Genomic DNA, 21,462 nt, shown 5'->3' on the forward strand with positions numbered 1-21,462 from the left:
TAAAGTGGAAGTGAGGAAATTTAAAAGAGAGATGAAGAGGGTCTACTTGAGGCAGCATTTACAAAGAGATCTTTGAGATGTGAGTTTAACACCTTAACCATTGTGCCATACCTGACCTCATTCATAATAAAGGGAAACATATGTCCAGTCATTTAGTGAAACAGACGCAGTTTGGGGAGCAAAGTTACTAACTTACTTTTCTGCATAAAGAGCATAAATGAAATGTAGGACATTATGTCCCATCCTATCAACTGTACAACATCAAGCCAGGGTTACAACAGTATATTGTGTGTGAGATGAGAAGTCCAGGACATGATGTATCTGTATGTACAACTGTGAATGCATGTGCGTGCCTATGCATGCTTGTGTGTGCGTGGCTGTATGTCCTGGGGGCTTGCACTCCCTACATATTTCAAACACAGTCTTAATGCAGAGCATCATAAGCTGCAAGGTTCAAAAATAAAAACAAGGATTTGGTGAAGTTACCAACAAGAACCATGCAGCTTGTGCCTTACTGTGGCTCAGGTGACTCAAGTTCAAATAGAATCTCAGATGCTTTATGGTGCAGGCAGAATGAATGGATTGTCCATTCTTGGGGCGGGTGGTGGCAGAGACTGGTGAAATGATCACATGATATTGAATAAGGATGGTTGAGGCAGTCCTGCTGATGGTAGCTCCTTATGAAAGGGAGAGCTGCCACTGAACTGATGCTGACTTTACATCCCACCCACACAATGTTACTTGGCAGTGCTGAGGGTGAGGAGCAGGAGAAAAACACTTTTAGGCAACATTATGATACTACACCAGGTGTCAGAAGTCCCTCTTCCACCCTGAATATGGATCAGAGTTAGTGCAAGGGAGGTTAATCAGCTTTAGTAGACTTGGTGGGCAAGGAAAGGCCTTAACAGTAGCAGATGACCTAACTGTGGGATACTAAAAAAATAAGGCAAAAATATGTAAGCCTGCCCTTGGTGTCTAATCTCAGGATTACACATTATCCTAAAAGTTATTCAGCAGTCTTTGGCTGAAATCACCCACAGACAAGATATTACTGCTTTTACTAGTACTGAGTATCTCAGGGTTTAAGCAATGACTCTGGATTCTGCAAACTGCCACCAAACATTCTTTGAAGTACACAAAACATTACAGTCACTGCAGTTCTAAAATCCAGATAAATGTTTCACTACTGTCTGAGAAAAACTTACAACCCTGACTCCAGTGGCTTACTTTTCCATAAATCTAAACATGTTTAAATGTATAAATTGCCTTTATAATTGTCTAAGTATACCAGTAGTAAGACAAACCACATTCACATATAAGACACAAAATGGGTTTGTATCTTAAATCACCCACTGCGACATACAAGATGGACTTAAATTTATTTACTGATTTAGAGGAATGATGTCAGAAAGTGCATTCTTCATTTTAGCTGTACGGCATGGAAAGAAGTTATCACTGATGTCTGTGTTTTCTAGCTGAAGAGTTAGGAGCTAGTCATGATTTATAGTTTCAGTTTCATGCAGAATCTATCTTAAGCCTATTCAGATGCTGTACATCAGATCTACAATTCAACAATGGATTACTCCTTTAAGTGTGCAGCAGACAGAATGCAGCTGAAGGTATTCTAGACTAGATGAATAAACTTTTCTAATTTATTTAATATGTCTTGTAAAATGTCTCTGTATCCCTTCCAAAAATGTGCAAAATACTGCAGAATAGCAGCATGGATGCATACGTTCACAGGAGATTACTAAGCTAACAGCTCAAGAGCCGTTACAAACCTAGCCAGTTTTACCCAGATTTTACCAATTTTTCTATCCCTGGGAAAATTAACAAGGATCAGCAAGTGGGGTTTTGGCTATTTTTACAGACCGCCTCTGTCCATAAGGGACATGGATACCATCCCAGGAGTGAAGTTGTGATTTCCCATGTGTCGGTCCAGACTGCACTTGAAGATGGTCAGGGAAGGACTCTGCTTCACGTGAAGCATTGCTTTCAATAACTGTCCTGAAAACAGACTTATACAGGGAAAATAAATTCAGCAACCTGGTGTTCCAGTGAAATGACTCCTGTATAAATCCCAACAAGAGAAACAATATGAACCATGTATAAGCCGAAGGCAAGCCTTGGAATTCAAACAGCTGATGTGTTTTGTGCACAGAGCTTGAGGATAGTGTAACACACCAATATGGCTATATACAGTTTATGAAGAAATCCAAATAAACATAAGTAAGCACTGTGGCATAATCTATGAGCTGTACAGGAAGCAATGGTACAATACTTCCTTTGCTTCCAGTTCATTAAATTCTTATGGTAAACCCACGTGACCCAGAAACAGTGCAATCCATCTGCTAATAAAATGGACTTCATTGTTACTTCATTTTCCTAACGTCATTTACCAAAATATAATAGAAATAAGCACCATGAAAGGTTGCCTGATGTGTCTCGGGGTACTTTAAACTTGGACCACCCCAGTGTTTCTCCACCTTACTTGGTTGTATTTCCAACTTCGTGTCTAAGCTTTGTACATATATAAATAACATTTATGCCATGCATGTATATGATGCTGACAATATGGGAAACAAATAAATTCATAGTGACCTGCACAAGTCACTCCTTAATGAAAATAATTGGTTGCACTATTGTTAATTGCAGCATAACTGAACAACCTTGCATAACAAGGGAGGATCACCTATAGAAAAAAACACTATCACAACAGTGCACCTGGCCTGAAGGAGATCAAGGCTAAACACAATTATTTCTTTTTTTTATTTTATTTTATTCATTTTTTAACTGAGTAAGCCCAGTGGACTGAAGTGTCACTTTTCATGAGTGACGCAAGGGCACTGTCTGGTTAAGTGACCTACTCAGAGTCACATAGTAGGCAAATGATGGTGGAAAGAATCAAACCCTGTACCCTTGACTACAGGAAGCAACTCAGAAACTTCGCTGTACTAATTTCCATTATTAATTAATATGATGGCAGGAAAATGAGGTGGGATTTTACCATCAGTACTGTGCTACTGCAGACATGGTAAGAGAGTGGGACGTGAATTCTGTCGTACATATACTCTGATGCCAGATGTGTAGAAGGGTAAGTGGGCTATGTGGCCTTCCACAGAGTAAGAACTTTAAAGGCATCCAACCAAAAGGAGGTTGGAGCAGTTCTAGCCACAGGTAGCATAATCCAGTGGTGCCAACATGGACGAGTGAAAGGATGCTAGGGGTTGATGTACGAAGTGTAGGTAGACAGTAACAGTGCAAATGCCACTTGTGCAGCACTATACTGACATATAGCTGCATTATGCACATGGACCACCAGAGGTAGTCTCAATCCTTCTTACAATGGCTGCCTCACAATGGGATGCAAAGCTGGAAAATAACTCTGTATGCCAAATGGAAGTTGTACAGTCAGTTCATGCTGGAATTTCATTTTGGGCTGTGGTACCACCTGTTGAACAGCAGCTAATAATGCTAAATTCGTGATTATTATTGCCAGGAGGCCATGCATTTCAGAAGAACTAAGAAGTTCTAAAAATCCCATACACCACTCACATGTGCGAGGTAAGAACTACAGTCTACCAAGGCTCATCACTAGTTAAACCCAAAATACCATGAAGGATTTAATTTCTCCCTGTCTAGTCCCAGGGTCCAGGTTCTACAATGGTCATAACTCTGTCTCATTTCACCAAATTCCCTTCCAAACAAAATCCCAACTTTCACTTTAAAGCCATCAAACATAGAGAGGTAGAAATAATATTAAAGAACATAAGCAGTGTAATAACTTCAAAATCTCATATATTACATCCACAGCATCATAAAACCTACCATTTCCATAATTAGCAAACTCCTTACTCATATTTGCGACCTCATCTTAATAGCCATCATTTACACAGCTTCAAGCATGTTTTTATAGTATCTTTACCAAAGGTTAAATCACCCTACTTTTACTCAGATTACCAACCTGCAGTTCACTTTTGTCACATTTCAAAAATCTTAGAGAAAAAAATAGCACATAAACATTTAATTGTTCAAGGATGTAGAACAATATTCCTTCCACTCTGACATGCTGTACAGCTTCAGGCCAGTTTTTGAACCCAACAACACTTTTCTGTGTAACCACCTTGAGAATGAAAAGAGACTAGTCTTGGATGACCTCTCTTTCAGACATAAAACATGTTTTGAAGTCACAAACCATCATTGCCTGCAGGACTATTTAGACAAAAACAGGTTCAGGAAGGGGGCTCCTGACATGATTTACGTGCTACTTAGCAAGTAGAATATTCTAAGTAATATCTGTTGAGAATATCTCCCTACTGAACTCTGAGACTTGCATTGCCAAATCCTCATATAGTCAAAAAAAGGCTGAACGTACATGAGAATCCCAAATACAAAACACTGATCTTCACCTTCATAGGTTTATACTACACTAATGACCACCAGGGTCTTTATAGGCCTAGCTGTGCAACTCAACTGTACCACTAGTATGTTAGTAAGGAGGTAGCTAAGGGTTATGTGGGGGAGGTATGTTAGTTGGGGATTCATTTACATACTGTCAAGCTCTGTCCTTCAGAGACATGGGGCCAGACCAAGGATGAATTTGTGGTTTCCCATCCCGTGATCAAGCTTTTGTTTGAATACTGTCAGGAATGAACTGTGCTTCACACAGACAGGGAGCTTATTCCATAGTACAGGATCCTTTAAAGCACATATTGGTATCTCCAGCATGTTCTGTTTATGATGCAGGAAAAGTTCAAGTCCTTGGATATAGTGCTTCTAGTGCTGTTTGTTTTGTAGATCTGAGGATGCCTTATATGCTAGGCATAGGTTAACTCTAAGTAACCTGTAGGAAAATGAGAACAGAGATAGGGCTTTATTGTGATCTGTGGAGGTCAGGGTATTCATACCCTGGTTTCTCCTGGTGAGGAACATCTGAGGGCATTCCAACTGTTGAAAGTGCCTGGTTAGGTACATGCCAGATGGGACACTGTACTCAATGACTGGTCTGACAAAGGTTGAGTAAAGTGGTACTATAACATCCCTGGACCAGGATGCCATACACTTGTTTTTGAGTTGGGGGACATACAATGACTTTTGTATATGTATATGCTGGTTGAAGGCCATATTATTGTGTATATATAATTTCTCAGAACCCTAACTACAGTGTCAACTCTTAAGGTGTTTTATCAGTGGAATAATTATCTTGGGTGGACCATTTCCAAAAGGGCCGTATAATGCATTTCTTCATGTTGAATTTTAATCCATGGCTTTGGCACCAATCATTTGTTTGTGTCAGACCATCTTGTAGGATGCCTGTGTCATGGGGGAATCTATGACAGCTCCCAGTTTACAGTCATCTGTGAACTTTGTGAAAGAAGCTTTTGAAATTAGCCTTGACTTCTGAGAAATAGATCCCCAAACAGGAGTGGGGTCAGCACAGAGCCCTGGGGTAATCTGCTTGTTACAACTCTTCAAGTGGAGGTGGTCTCACTGATCCTGACTTCTTGTGTGTTATCTTTGAGACAAGCAGCAATCCAGTGAGTTATATAGGACTTTATGCCTAGCTCTGAAAGTTTGTCAATAATACCTGAGTGTGGTATTTTACCAAACACCTTGGCAGGTCAAGGCAGAAGGTATACACCATTTTCTCCTCATCCATAGCCTTGGTAACCCTCTCGAAGAAGTCTACCAGGCTGAGTAGGCAAGACCTTCCCTTATCAAAGCCAGACTGTGATGGCATCAGTGTCTGTAGGTTGCCAATGTCCTTACTGATAATTTCTATGACAGATCTTGCCACAGCTTTACATATTAGACTTGTCAGATGGATGGGTTTGTAGTTACCAGAGTGAGTCAGTTGATGGCCACCCTTATGAATATGGATGACCATTGCATCCCTCCATTTACCTGGCAAATAACCTGTTTTAAGGCTGTCATTGAAGAATATCTCAAGTGGTCTTGCTAGTTTTAGATTATTTAGGATGTAAACGAAGATATTGTTGGGGACCATTGAAACAATGTTTTTCAGCTTTAGCAAGAACCAACAGGACTTGTTCCCAGTTGATAGTTTGATAGGGGATATGCTAGGAGGGATGTTACAGGGAATAGTGGGGGGGATGAAATTACAGCTAAATTTATCAGCCAGTAGATTCCAGTAGATTCATTATGTCATTTATAAGAAAGTAGATTTGTTATGTCACCCTGGTCTGTAATGATTCATAGTGCCCTTTTGTGTATTTCCCAGCTCAGAGAGACCAGGTAAACACCTACTTCCACCAGACGAACAATCGCAGTCCTCCCAATGTAAAAGCATAGTAAAGGACTGTCTGGAGTGAACGTATACCACAAACAAATTTAAATGGTACAAAATACTAACATAAACATACTTAAAGATGTAGATATTGCAGTGTGCTTTAAACAGGTTATACAAGTGTGATTATTCAATAAAAGTACTTTGCTTGGAATAAATGAGCTAAGAGCCACTCAATTATACAGAATTTATAAAGGGCCAACAAAACTACATTCAGAAATCTCAGGTGTTTCCCCAACCTCAACAGACCAGGTTACCTCCCAGCACACTAGATGGAAAATCCACTGCCATTTTTGTGTAAAAACAATTATTTGCTAGAGTGTAAAAATACACTACTTTATCCAACAGCTAGCTAGATAATGAAGTCAGATCAAGTAGAACAGACAATGTGAGGCAATATGCACCTTTTCAATATAAGCACAAGGAAAGACACATAATTCAGGATATCAACACCAGTGTAGAAAGAGAGGAGCTTATTAAACTCAATTTACAGAGGGGGTGGGCACCAGAAAATCACCAGGTTTAAAAAGCAAATCAACAAACGTGACAGTGCATGGGAAACACAGCAGAGAATCAGCAGCGTTGCTTTAGTTTATGCAGGTTTCAAATATTTCAGACAAAGACAGAGACCCAGAATTTCACTGAGTATTTAAGTATCACTCAAGGGACAATTTAACCAAAAAAAAAAAAAAACTATGAAATGCGCCGCCTAAATAATTTGTGTTCGCTTATCACTTAGAACAAAAACACTGAGCCAAGTAGATTTCTTAAAACTAGAAAACAAAATGGAGCTGGTATCAGAAAGCAGCTCTAAAAGGTCACAGACAAAAATATAGGTTTTCTTACCCAGCAGGGAATCACCAGTAGTGCTTTAGTTTATGCAGGCTTCAAATCTTTTCAGACAAAGACAGAGGCCTAGAATTTCACAGAGTATTTAAGTATCACTGAAGAAATAATTTAACCAATGGAAAAAAAAACTTGTGAAATGTGCAGCCTAGATAATTTGTGTCAACCTCTCACAAAGAACAAAAACACCACCAGGCCAAGCAGAGTTCTTAAAACAGAAAACAAAATTGAGCAGGTATCAGAAACCAGCTCTAGAAGGTAACAGACAAAAAATATAGGTTTTCTCACCCAGCATGACAATGAAAGTTTTCATTAATGCATAACCATACCAAGTAGATAATAAATTGTACTTCTGATAAAATGTATACTTTTTGTTTATGTTTGTGAAATGGCATTAGTACATGGTATTGTATGTGCTTTTTCATATTGCTGAATCAGCTTGTCTGTCACTACCTATGAATGCTCACATGCTCCTTCAATGTTGTTTTACTAAGTTTAAGAGAATAATTTAACTTGCCCACTGTTAAAGTGATTCAGTGCATTAACTTAGTTTGTTGCTTGTCAAAATGAATTGTTGAAGTGATTGAGTGAATTTGCTTTATTCTTGCTTTAGGATATCATTTGCTGGTTGAACAATCTAAATGTTGCTGAGTGCTTTAGTATAATCCATCTGGAAGTTGGTGAAGAAGAATAAGGAGCTGTTAACTAGCTGTTTACTGTGGTTCAGTGGTCCAAAGTTTGATTCCTTCAGCCTCTACTACCTAACTGTGTGACTCTAAGCAAATCACTTAACCTCACAGCACTTCCAGGCTGAGTCTAAAAAAGGTCTATGGAGATCAGTGCTCTACCCTGGTAAACAATCACAAATAAAATAAATAATATACAAGTGTTGCTGACGGTTTTACATTTAAGGGCTAATTGCATACCACAAGGGTCTAACCCATTCTATTCTCTCTTTCTACCATGGAGGCTCACTTTATTCCACTACCCTGCCCCAAGTTCCCACAAATTACCACCTACTATTACAGGGTCTACTTTGAAACATCTTAAACCCATAACATCTAATTTCATAACATTGAGACCAGCACATCTAAATCCCAAACATTTAAAATGAATAACATTGAATTTCATTACATCTAGCACTACAAATCGCAAGAAAATAACATCCCCGCCACATATAACGACACCAAACTACCAAACACACTTTGTTAATTGTTAATTTCCTAACCCCACTGTATCAAGCCATCCTGCAGAAATGTAGTAAAAAGTGTGTTTGTTAGTTTGGTGTCATTATATGTCATTATATGTGGATGGGGATGTTATTTTCATGTGATTTGCACTGTTAGATGTTATGAAATTCAATGTTATGGGTTTTAGATGTTCTGGTCTCAATGTTATGAAGTTAGATGTTATGGGTTTTAGATGTTTTGAAGGGGACCCCTGTTACATTATCTAAGCTTCTCTCAACAGCTCATATTTCAACTTACTGTTACTCATCTCCAACATCCAGCACAATAGCATTATTTAAACTTTATTACCGATTAACCCTATTCATTTCATACTTCCCTATATACATTTTCATAACCTTCTCATTCTGCCTCAAACTTTCAACAATAACTTATATTAAAATCATTACTATAGCAATTACCATTTATTATAACACTACACAAACGACAAACCCTTTTATATTACTTCATTATGTCACTTTCTTGTCTACTGATCATCAACTCATCTCTCTTCCCTAAAGTCTTATCCTCCGTATAAGCATTTCTAATTTAATTCTCTCTCCAACTGTCTACAAACTGTCAAAATCCCCTTCAGCAATTTATAGCCCACATTATCTCTATTAATTTATTTTTCACTCCTTAATTCTTTTTTTACATCTTACTATTTCTTCACTACTTCACTGCTATTTCTTTCCACAATATCTCTCAATTAACATCATGCATTTATTTTCCTTGCTAGTAATCCTTGTTCTATCGCTATATGTCCAGCTTAATCAGTTGCATTACAACCTGCACCTTTACAATCTTCCTCACACTAATTGTCCCTTCACTAACAATACTAATTGCTCACAGTGTATATGTCATTCACTCTACAGTATTAATCACTTCCATTATTCTAAACTAAATTTTCTAAACTACAAAGCCCATCCTCTCAAAATTACCTTTAGAAATAAAATACAAAATAAATGACTCTACACTATTTCCTGTATTGCATTAGCTCTCAAATGTAGTGTATATATCCATGCTAACACTGGCTGTATTCAGACAAAACTCTTTCTCAAAAAACAATAACTGCAAAGCAAACTTCTACTCTCATTGCCCTATAAAATCTGGCCTTTATATCCAAAACACTGACTTCCGAAGTATATATAATAAAATAAATGAAGTACGTGCATGGATTGCTTTCTACTTTCCAGACATAGTGGTAGCAACAGAAACATGATTAAAACTAGACAACACAGATGAAGTCCTACCTACAGGATACTTTATCCACCATTCAGACTGAATTCAAATGAATGCCAGTTGTGTTGCTATCATCTTCAAAAATATCCTACAACTGCCCTCTTTCTCCCTTCTCACACCCCTCTCCAATAATGAAAAATTCTCATCTCAAACATGAAGCTCAACAGCTAGAAAAATATTGCAATTGTTACCCTACATATCCCCCAGTTAACAATGCATCCACAACAGAGGAAATTATTATTGTAGGAGATGTAAACATAGATTGGCAGCAAAAAGACTGTACTAACCCAACACAAAACATATAACTATATGGATTCTCTCAAATATTAACAACAATGACTAGATATATTAACATTTCATAAAAAGGAATCTATCTTAGACTGAATCCTTAGCTCCACCCCTAAAAATATTGCTTCCTTTGGAAGTGTGCTAGATGCTCTCAGTGACCATCTTCCTATATTTGCAGTCAGGCACCAAACCTAAATCCAGAGGAATCACACATCAAGAAAATCAATAACATAATTCTAAATCTTTCTGGGCCTCAATAAAAAACCTTATTAATCCTGCCCAGTGTATTCAACCTGATCCTCACTTCTAATCAAACTGACAGTCTGCCTATAAAATTCAACCTCCACTTTATAAAATAAGCAATCTCCTTAATCAAAGACACCAACAACTTCCAACATCACTTATTCAGGATTTGGTAACTTATAGGGACAGTGACCTAACATTTAACCAATATATATCTATTTTTAGAAGAAATTCCTTCTGTATTGCACAGCTTATAAACAAATGGATTGTGTCTAGATCTAGGGATCTCACTGTTCACCTTTACTCAGGCCTCATTAGGCCAATCATTGAATATAAAGCCCCCTTAGGCATGTATCTGTCAAGACACGTGTAATAACTGGAATGCCCACAGAGATACTTAACTAAAAGGATACAAGAACTAAACTACATGTCCTACATAGATCGACTCAAAGCCCTGTCACTGTGCTCAGTATCCTACAGACTGCTAAGAGGTGACTTGTGTCTGGCATACAAATCATCCATCGACCTAGTACTGATGGATTTACCACACATTAGCAAATCAAATAGCATCAGAAATGCTCACCCTAGGGATTTAAACCACTTCTGCAGCATCAACTGAATGGTTTGGAGGGACAGGTATATCTTGCAGAGGATACCACTGCTCTGGAACAGACTCCTCATCCACATAAAACAAAGTTCATCCTTGTCCATAGTCAAGGCCAAATTGGATCTATGGATGGGAATCAGGAAATTTAACTGAGGAGAACCCCCTGTACTACTAATGGACAGAGATAACTCCTAGATGCTTTATCCCATGCATGGGTCCCCTCAAATTATCTATGGTATTGTCTCATTAGGGGTAATATATAATTATTGACCATGGGCTGGATAAGGCCAATCTCTAACCATATGGGATAAATTAATTTGAGCACAAAAAGGGAAATTAGCTAGGCTTAAAATGGCTCAATGGGCAGCAAGCCTAGTACTTACCTATGAAGCTATGAATATAACTCTTCCCCACAGATCCTCTGCCTTTATGAGCTTTGAACTGGGAGGTTGGACACTTGCCTTATCACAGCCTATTTTTAGGTATTCTTATGTCGTTTTATTAGCACATCCTATTGTTCTCTTGCAATTGTGGGAGGGTTGGATACCATAGATAACACTGCTTTCATTTTTATGAATAAAAGCAGCCATAATGTTACTCAAGGTGTGACACAGCTATTGCATATCATGACATTGTTATTGATGATTGGATTTCCAGAGCCTGATGAGCACTCCCAAAATACAAAACAAATAAATGGAATGATAAAATAAAAACATTCATATTTTGTTTTTCCTTACTAGAGCAGCACACCTAAATAGAACTGCTTAATGGGATATTTGACAATATAATGTCAAAGAGCTATGGAGAATGGATGTTTATACTTTAGTATTTTGCAACCATAGCACAACGAACACTCCTAGGATTCAGAAAAATTGTCATTGCATGTGCAAATTGCCCAGCATAGGTTAGAAAATTAGTACTACAGTGAGAAAATATTCCTGCAATGAGAAAGAACCCATTGTCACCTCACTACATTGATTCTGAATTCAACACTCCATTCCACTGTCAGACCTGACCATACTGGTGTTCTCCCTAGAGGGCCATGTATCTTGTTAGCAAAGGCATAGCCTATACACATGCATGCGCATGCGAGAGCACACATGCGCGCACACACACACACACACACACACACACACACACACACACACACGCACGCACACATGCACACACACACACACACACACACACACACACACACACACACACACACACACACACACACACACACACACACACACACACACACACACACACACACACACACATATTTTCACAAATACGTACCAACATTCACTCTTCAAAAAACAAGCCTCCCCATAAGTGATCATACTGATGGAAACAGTCATCTCTACACTCATATGCACATTACAATATGCACATGTACAAAGACACGGTTTTCTACCTAACCCACCTAGTCTGTCCACTCAGATACACACATACACATACATTCATGCAGCCTCATTCATGCCCCTACAGACACACACTCACACACATATTCTCAATAACACCCTCCATCCTGCCATCTTTGCTGAACTTACCTGTACTGCAAGTACTACCACAGCAGTGAACAGTTGACCTCTGTGACTTTACAGCTGTCACTTTTATCTCCCAAAGTAAAAGTTTACATCACCCATTAGATCTTACTCAGCATATGATGGTCTTTCAACCTTTTCATAGGAATCCCAACTTGAGACTAAATAATCAATTAATAGATCTTAAAAATTTCCCATTAATAGTTAATTTAACTTTACTTGACATCTACTCATATCTCAAATATTCAGCTAATGAAATAAGACAAGAATTGAATCTACCTAAACCTTATCTAGTTATATTGAGACAAATTAAGGAACTCTCTATAAGTTACTTTAAGAATTTCAAACCCAGAGATGAGGATTTAACAAAATGCTCAAACTTATGGCAAACTCTTCAACAAGAGGTTAAATTTATAACTGCTGCAAATAAATTAATAAAAGAGTTCAAATTTCAGGATAAAGTTCTTTTGTCGAAATATTGGAAAGATAAAATCTCGTTGATAGAAGAAAATCAAATATTAAAAGCAATTAACAACAAAATTGATCTCTCTTCAAAAGTTGATGTATACTCAGCTTATGATATTGAATAATGCATATTATACATGCCTTAGCTTGCATAAATTCAATTCTAAAAAATCTCCAAATTGTCCATACTGTAAAGACCAACCTGCCGATCTTCTCCATATGTTCTGGAGCTGCAAATGCATTTATAAACTTTGGAACTCTTTAAAAATACAACTTCAAAAGATGGGTTATCAAAGTTCAACACTTTCATGGGAATTTATGATTTTACATATCCCTCCAAAAGAACTTTCTAGATCACAAATCACTATATTTATTAATATCTTCTTATTAATGAAACTATGTATGTTTAACTATGGTTAAACCCATCTCAAACTTCATGGGATAACTTTAAGACTCTAGCAATGAAACATATAGTAGCCCACAAATTACTTCTTCATGATCATAATAAAAATATCAATAATCCAAAAATATGGGAACAAGTGTTTAATATTATATTGGTACTTTGAACCTAAATGTATTCTGAGTTATGTATACAGTTTAAGGAAACTTTTTAACAACAAACTGTTTATTACTTGAATCATTCTTAATCATTTTTATATCCTCTTGTATAAATTAATGTTACAGTTGGAAGCATTCATGTAAATATTGTATATATGTTATGGTGTTATTATTAGAAACATTATTGGTATTTATCTTTAATTCTGTTTTTAAGTTTGTACTGAAAATGATAAAACAATAAAGATTTATTATTGAAAAAAAAAAGTTTACATCACCAAGCAATTCTTTGAATCACTCAGCCAAGCAAACTGAAAAGCAGAGATTCTGGTGGGGAACAGATGGCTAATTAGCATTGGCAACACCACTGGATTGTCATATTATTATGTGGCTTCAGCTATGAGCCCACCCTCTGTGCTGAGACCCCTGTAAGAGGAAACTACAGTAACAGAGTAGTTTCGGAATTCAAATAGCTTAGCATAATGTGGAAGCCTTCAAACTGAATGCTTTTACATAAAACTAAGCCTTTATGAAGCCAAGATTTTTTTTTCTTTTTTCTCTTCCTCTTACCTAAATATCAGAACTAATAATGTGCCAAAAGGAAAAAGTAATAAACACCTGAAGGACAAGTAAGCAGTAAAAGTAATGAACTGAAATCAAAGCATTTGATAAACTGGAGACAATCTCCAATAAAATGCTAAACTAAGTGGCAGCTATTAATGCAATCAGAGTCATTTAAAACCTGATTAATCTGTCTGTCATTCTTATGGTTCATCGAGACAAAAAGACTCAAGGGACTCAGATTAAGGCTTACCGTTTTGCTGATGTACGAAGTGCTGACATTCATACATTGTATCCCTTCACTATTACAGCATCCTCCACATCTAAATGCTGTCACACAGGGTGGTTTAAAGAATGTACTTGTCGTCGTTCCATATTCTTTGCTCACGTCCACGCATACTTCCCGAGGCACACACTGGGTCTTTCTCCATTCTATGTCAATACCTGTTAGGTAAATCGACAAACTCAGTGTAGTACAAAAGCCACAAAAATAATACAGGTATGAAGGCAAATATTAACATTTTACAGTACTGGAAAGTGAAGCTTGAAATGCAAGACAAAACAGAAACAATTATGCACAATATATTATGTATATAAGTTGTACCATTTTGACATGTCTGCACATCTCAGGAACGTAAAAACAGGAAAATATATTTTAACAGCAGGACCCATTAAGACAGGTGATTCACTACTGCCTACACCAACCATCCATCCGTCCATCCATCCTCAACTCCTTTTTCCCATTTTGGACATGGGATTGGAGTATCACTTCAACAGTGACAATCATCTCGAGCAAAGGTTTACACCACCGGGTGGCTAGCCATGGCATTAAATTGCAACAAGTCTACAATGTTGCCTCACACTACTTTTTTTTCAGGAATTTATTTATTTGTTTTTCAGCTCATTATCTGCAGTTGCTTATATGCTGCAGGGTATTCAAAATTACATCGTTAGGATTTTCATGTAGAAGTTACATTAATACAGTTTTCTTACTATCTGCACTCTGTAGTGTTAATGTACAAACAGTGTAGGTCTGTGAAAGACTTCGGAGATAGCGGGGTGGTGGATTACTAAGGATTTATATAGTGCATCACTGTCATCATGCTAATGCAGTTAATATGACTTTACCAAGCAATAGTATCAAACTTAACTCATCTATAGCATCACTGTGCTATTTGTTGGAAGGCCTAATGTGAAGCCTTCGAGCATATCTGTGTTCGGTGTTTTGTACACAGCTTGCCAATATCTGTATAACACGTGCATTATTTTGCATTTTGTTTTCTTGATCATGCTCCAATACGTATACACCTCTGAATTTTTTTTTTCTTTAAGGTTTTACTCTTTCATTACCACACCCCTGTCATGTTTAATATAATGTAAAAAGCTCCCCTCCAACTACCTTGCACTTAACCAATGAAGACAGAACAACTTATAGTGTGCACACATTACTCATGCTTCTGATTACTCCTACAACCTCTAAGGGTACTCATTATGCTCCTACATCCCCTAAGGGTACTCATTATGCTCCTTCCTCTAAGAGTACTGATTATGCTCCTACATCCTCTAAGGGTACTCATTATGCTTCTACATTCTCTAAGGGTACTCATTATGCTCCTTCCTCTAAGAGTACTCATTATGCTCCTACATCCTCTAAGGGTACTCATTATGCTACTTCCTCTAAGGGTACTCATTATGCTCCTACATCCTATAAGGGTACTCATTATGCTCCTTCCTCTAAGGGTACTCATTATGCTCCTACATTCTCTAAGGGTAGTCATTATGCTCCTACATCCTCTAAGGGTACTCATTATGCTCCTTCCTCTAAGGGTACTCATTATGCTCCTTCCTCTAGGGTACTCATTATGCTCCTAAATCCTCTAAGGGTACTCATTATGCTCCTTCCTCTAAGGGTACTCATTATGCTCCAACATTCTCTAAGGGTAGTCATTATGCTCCTACATCCTCTAAGGGTACTCATTATGCTCCTACATTCTCTAAGGGTACTCATTATGCTCCTACATCCTCTAAGGGTACTCATTATGCTCCTTCCTCTAAGGGTACTCATTATGCTCCTACATCATCTAATGGTACTCATTATGCTCCTACATCCTCTAAGGGTACTCATTATGCTCCTACATTCTCTAAGGGTACTCATTATGCTCCTACATCCTCTAAGGGTACTCATTATGCTCCTTCCTCTAAGGGTACTCATTATGCTCCTTCCTCTAAGGGTACTCATTATGCTCCTACATCCTCTAAGGGTACTCATTATGCTCCTACATCCTCTAAGGGTACTCATTGTGCTCCTACATTCTCTAAGGGTAGTCATTATGCACCTTCCACTAAGGGCACTCATTATGCTCCTATATCCTCTAAGGGTACTCATTATGCTCCTACATCCTCTAAGGGTACTCATTATGCTCCTATATCCTCTAAGGGCACTCATTATGCTCCTACAGTCTCTACGGGTACTCATTATGCTCCTTCCTCTAAGGGTACTCATTATGCTCTACATCCTCTAAGGGTACTCATTATGCTCCTACATCCTCTAAGGGTACTCATTATGCTCCTACATCCTCTAATTGTACTCATGCTGTCATCTGCTTTATCTATAGTGATATCCATATCCCACAACCAGGTCCATTTCCTACCATCATCTGCTCAGCTATTAGCTAGTCTCTAAGGGATCTTTTTTATACCATTGTTGACTAAGCCTGCAGTAGTTAACATGCCAGTGATTTCATATAAACCTATAAACCCATAAACTTCTGAACCTGATGCTTACTGTTTTTGAAAAAGTTCTCCAGTTCTTTATGTATTGCTAATTTTCTCCACATTTCACAGAGTCCTTAAAGAGACAGTGGCAAGGGCCATAGCATGAACACAAACTATATAAGAAACAATATAAAAAAACTAATACTGTATAAAACATGTGTAACAATATGTAAGAAAGTATATACATATATATAACTGTCTAAGAAATTCTACACAACTAAGAAATACATAAATAACTAAATATACCATAATGGAAACACACAATATTACATTTAAAGTGGTGTATTCTTTAAAACAGGTTTCAATGGTATACAATCATTTAAACCATGTCCAATATTTGCTCTTAATTTCAGAATCCATTTGGTTTCTAAATTCTCAGTACAGATTCTGATATCCCCTCCCCTTGAAAACTCATTGCATTTGCCTAGTACTCTAAATAAAATTGTAAATGATTGTATACCTTTAAAACCTGTTTTAAAGAATAGACCACTTTGAAGGTAATTTTGTGTGTTTCCATCATGGTATATTTAGTTATTTATGTATTTCTTAGTTGTGTAGAATTTCTTAGACTGTTATATATGTGTATATATTTTCTTACATATTGTTACACATGTTTTATACAGTATTTTTTTTATATTGTTTCTTATATAGTTTGTGTTTATGCTATGGCCCTTGCCACTGTCTCTTTAAGATGATTACCATTAGAACATGTGATTTAATGATTATTAGTATAAAGATAGGTGTGTTTGTATCTTGTTTCATACACCTGAAGAAGCCTTGATGGTGAAAGCGCTTGTGTTTTTACAATAAAGTAACTTCGAGAGCCTGGAGCCTTACCTTGGTATTGTTTTCTTGCTGAAAGTGTTGGATGTTGTTTAAATGAAGTCGATGGTTTGTTTTATTTATGCACACAAATATTAGTTTCATTTGGCTGGTTGGTATAAGATCACACACATCTGGGGGTGGCTAGGAAATGGGAGTAGGGCAGGAGAGGAGAGGAGAGGAGAGGAGTGAGAGGTGCCAGACTGCAGGTGTTGGAACCAGTGTGGACATGCACACTAGACAGAAAGCAGGCTGCCCTGAAACTTCACTCTGAACGGAAACTGTAGTTTTGTAAGTTTCAAATAGGTAAGTTTGAGCAAAAAGTGCATATGAGTAACAGGAAATACTGTTTCGGAAACAAACCATGGAATGCTCTAGTAAGGTCATTAGACAATATGTAAAATATCATTAAACAAAAACTCTGTAGGGTAAATGGCAAAGTATAGAGATGCTCAGGCTATGCTACTGCTTGGTACAAGAATCCTGGCAGTAGTAGTGCTAATGGTCACACAATAGTGAGCTATGCACATGGACCAGCAATTTCTAAAGATAAAATCATGATGCTGCTGGTAGTGAAAAGGTAAAAAATTGTCAGGGGAAAGTAGGATTGCAGATGAATATGCAGAAATGTAAGGAGTTTGAAAATAACATTTTCAGGTTGGGTTATGCTATAGGTAAGGGAAAGATGGAGAAGTTGAAAAAAGGAAAACAGGAAAACAGTGAATTAACAGCAGGGACTGAGATGTGATAATAGCTACTCTGGCATAGTTAGACATCTGAAGCCAGTGATTCTTTGGGTGAGTTTATCAATCCACATATCCGCAGTGATACAGTGGTAGCGTTGTTGCCTCACAGCAAGAGGTTCTCCCATTCGATTCTCGGCTGGAGTGCGGGGAGTGCCTTCTGTGTGGAGTCTGCCTGTCCTCGCCGCAGTTGGGTGGGCATTCGAAAGACATGTGAAAATGGGCATGCCTTGGGTGGGCATTCGAAAGACATGTGAAAATGGGCGTGCCTTAGTTGAAGGTTGAATGTCGAGCTGGCACCGCGGCGTTCCTCAAAATCTACTGCCAATCATTAGCGGACCGGAGTTCTGCTGTGGCGACCCCTAACTGGGAAAAGCCAAAAGACAACAACAACATCCACTCACTGAATTGAGCATTTTATGTTGCTATGGTTTTTCACTATTTAATATGTAAGAAAAGCCGGTTCCATAGGTAGGTAAGGCAATGGATATCACTCGACTGGTGTGTTTTGGCATAAAATTAGGTCTTTGGAATGGGTATTAACTGAAGATTTTTTTCTTTCTAAGGAAATAATATCACAGAAAGCAGGTTATGGCAGTAACCTGGAAGGGAAGCCAAGGATCACCTCTCAGGAGTCTATGGTATCACAGAAAAAAGGACAGAGAATTTAGTGTACGTGAAAATAAGTAGTTCTTTAAACCTTGGACCGTTTGCTTATGAAATGTTATTGTTGTTTTTCTAGTTGGGAGAGTCAATCAAGACTTTACATGCCAAATGGATTACTATATTATATGATGGAGAAAATATGGACAGAGTAAAGGAAATCAGTTTAGATCTGTAAGTTAAACCATAACAGATGAGACAGACAGAAGGAGTAAGAAAAGCTTATTGCCTACGTAAGTTCCTAATATAATTTCCCATTGCAGTTTAACTCTTAAAATCCATTTATTTGATACCATGCAGTAGCGTTATCGTAGTGGTGACTATACTACATTTTTTTTGTATTTAAGGTGAGACATGATTACAACACTAACTAGTGTTACCGAGCTATTGCTAGAATATTGCAAATCTGAAGGGGGCAATTACTTTCTTGCTGTCATCTGTGAATTTAGGTAATCATATTATCAATTGCCCATAAATCATCAAAGCAACTGACTTGAGAGATGACTGAGACAAGTACAGAATACTGAAGGGTATGGCTAGTAACATTTTCATTTTGGAGACGGTACCAGTTACTTGGCTTGACTGTGCAGCACTTGGTACCCCGTGAGCAATCCACTAAACTACAAAAGGGTTTGCTTAGTTGTGTTAGTTTGTTCTGATGCATTGACTGTCAGACAAGCAGTTTAAATGGGAAGCCTTTAAACTAGGATTTTATGACTTTTTCAAAGAATCTAACTAGATTAAAAGGCATGAAATGCATATCTTATTTTTCCCTTTTCTTAAGGAATGTTGTATATGCTCTCATTACGTCATCTAACTTTGTTTGCTTTTTCTTCCAATGGACATCATGGCATTTCTTATTGTTGGTAACAGAATTTTTTTAGCTATTGTTATTCTTTTACCACCATCTTTTTCTAACTAGGTATAATTTACAACAGCCAGAGGTACCCTGACATACAATACCTTTTCTTCTGCTACTGTCCAGCTTCCATATAGTCCAATGACTGCAGGTGAGATGAGTGTTCAAAACTCATGAGTAGACTTGTCTGCATCAACAAATGGCACAGCTTTCTCCTTTCCAACAATGCCTAAACATGCTAAATATATGTACCTATAATGTGATAAATTTAATGAAAAGGAGAACATGTGTAAACAAAATGGTCAGCTTCAGAAGAAATTATTTGAGGAGTAAACCAGAGAAAGGCATGGCATATCGCAAGAAAACAACAGTGTAGTATTTTCCCTTTTCAGTGAAGAGGTTTCAGCCTAAATGTTGCGATGAAGCTAACCAGATTTTTTTAGCATGCATGCACTTGTCCATCCTCCAACATCTAACCTTTGCTGGATGTTCCAGAAGACTGTGTCAGTGGGTCAGTCCTATTCAGAAAATTCTTAAAGTGATTTTCCTATGTTAGGATGTGCATTGAGGCAATTGATGAGTCAGGTGCAGTGATGCATTTTTACTCTTTTCTGCAGTTATGTATTTGGCCATTTTTTAATAAAAAACGTTGTGAATTTTTATTAAACCACAGCCAAAATAAATTTAGCCTTTACCACTGTGACGTTATCTAGGAGTAAGATGGGCTACATCCATTGACTTTAATGGGGCACCTTTGTACAAGCACAGTAGTGTACCCATTAAAGTTTGGGCACAATACACATTTTTCCTACACCAAAGCCACTGAGGTTAAAGTTTACTATTTTTTCATCAGTGAAATCAGTGAATGGAAATGGTATTTTAAAGGTGTTTTTCTTGTTGAAATCCAAGAAGAAAATGTTCCCTAAAGGGTAAAGGTGTTGTTCACCAAAGTTTGTACCAAAATCACTTTAAAGAAGAAAAAAGGCAACTTCTTTAGCTCATATGCAGACACGAGATTTACACAGCTTCATTCACTACAACAATGTAGTTCTAAAACAGAATATGGCTAAATAAAATAATAATCATACTTACTCTTCAAAATCTCTGGATTGTAAAATGCTGCTGCATATTTAATTGTTTCTTCAGTTTCTGCATCATACTTTATATATTCTTTTTGATATATCTGACTCCCCTTCCGTGAGTAACATTTTACGATTTTCCAGTACTCTGGATACAATATTGTCATGATGTCATCTACACTGGATGCTGACCGCAACATGTTTTCCAGTTCACTGCTTTCCTCGTCCTAGTTTTACAAAGAAATTATAAACAATATATTGCTACACTTAGGTTTGCTATAAGAATTACTCAACTAAGTAACTCATTTAGTTGTTAATTATTCAAGACAACAGAATTTTGTTAACACATATGGCATGTGCACCTCCATTTCCAGAGATATCCTAACTGCAGCAAACATTCTAAAATTCTGATATATAAAACTAAGCCACACATAATTATAGCTACATGTAACAGGAATATACAATAAATGTTCTGCTGTAGGTCCATAAATGTTGGTTAAGTCTTCGTCTGGGATAACTGGTTTCAAGAAAATGCAGTAATATAAAACAACTGATCTCTTTGGAAGACAGCATTTGCATTGACTGTTTGTGGTAGCTGTAACAGATATAAAAATGATCCCACCGCACACTGAAACAGTAGGAGTTTATT

The 21,462-nt window shown here is 37.4% G+C and overlaps 1 protein-coding gene across 1 annotated transcript in view; it reads right to left on the reverse strand.

Moving 5' to 3' along the window:
• The window catches only part of VEGFC (vascular endothelial growth factor C), a 544,599-nt gene that overhangs the window by 214,466 nt on the left and 308,671 nt on the right, over positions 1–21,462 (reverse strand). The window contains exons 2-3 of the mRNA XM_044062523.1: positions 20,827–21,040; positions 14,126–14,316 (exon numbers count right to left, since the gene is read on the reverse strand). Of these exons, the coding sequence (XP_043918458.1) occupies positions 14,126–14,316; positions 20,827–21,040 (405 nt within the window). The remainder of the gene's footprint in view (positions 1–14,125; positions 14,317–20,826; positions 21,041–21,462) is intronic.

The sequence above is a fragment of the Protopterus annectens genome, chromosome 2.part1, assembly GCF_019279795.1.
Source record: "Protopterus annectens isolate FY-2018-M chromosome 2.part1, PAN1.0, whole genome shotgun sequence".
Lineage (NCBI taxonomy): Eukaryota > Metazoa > Chordata > Ceratodontiformes > Protopteridae > Protopterus > Protopterus annectens.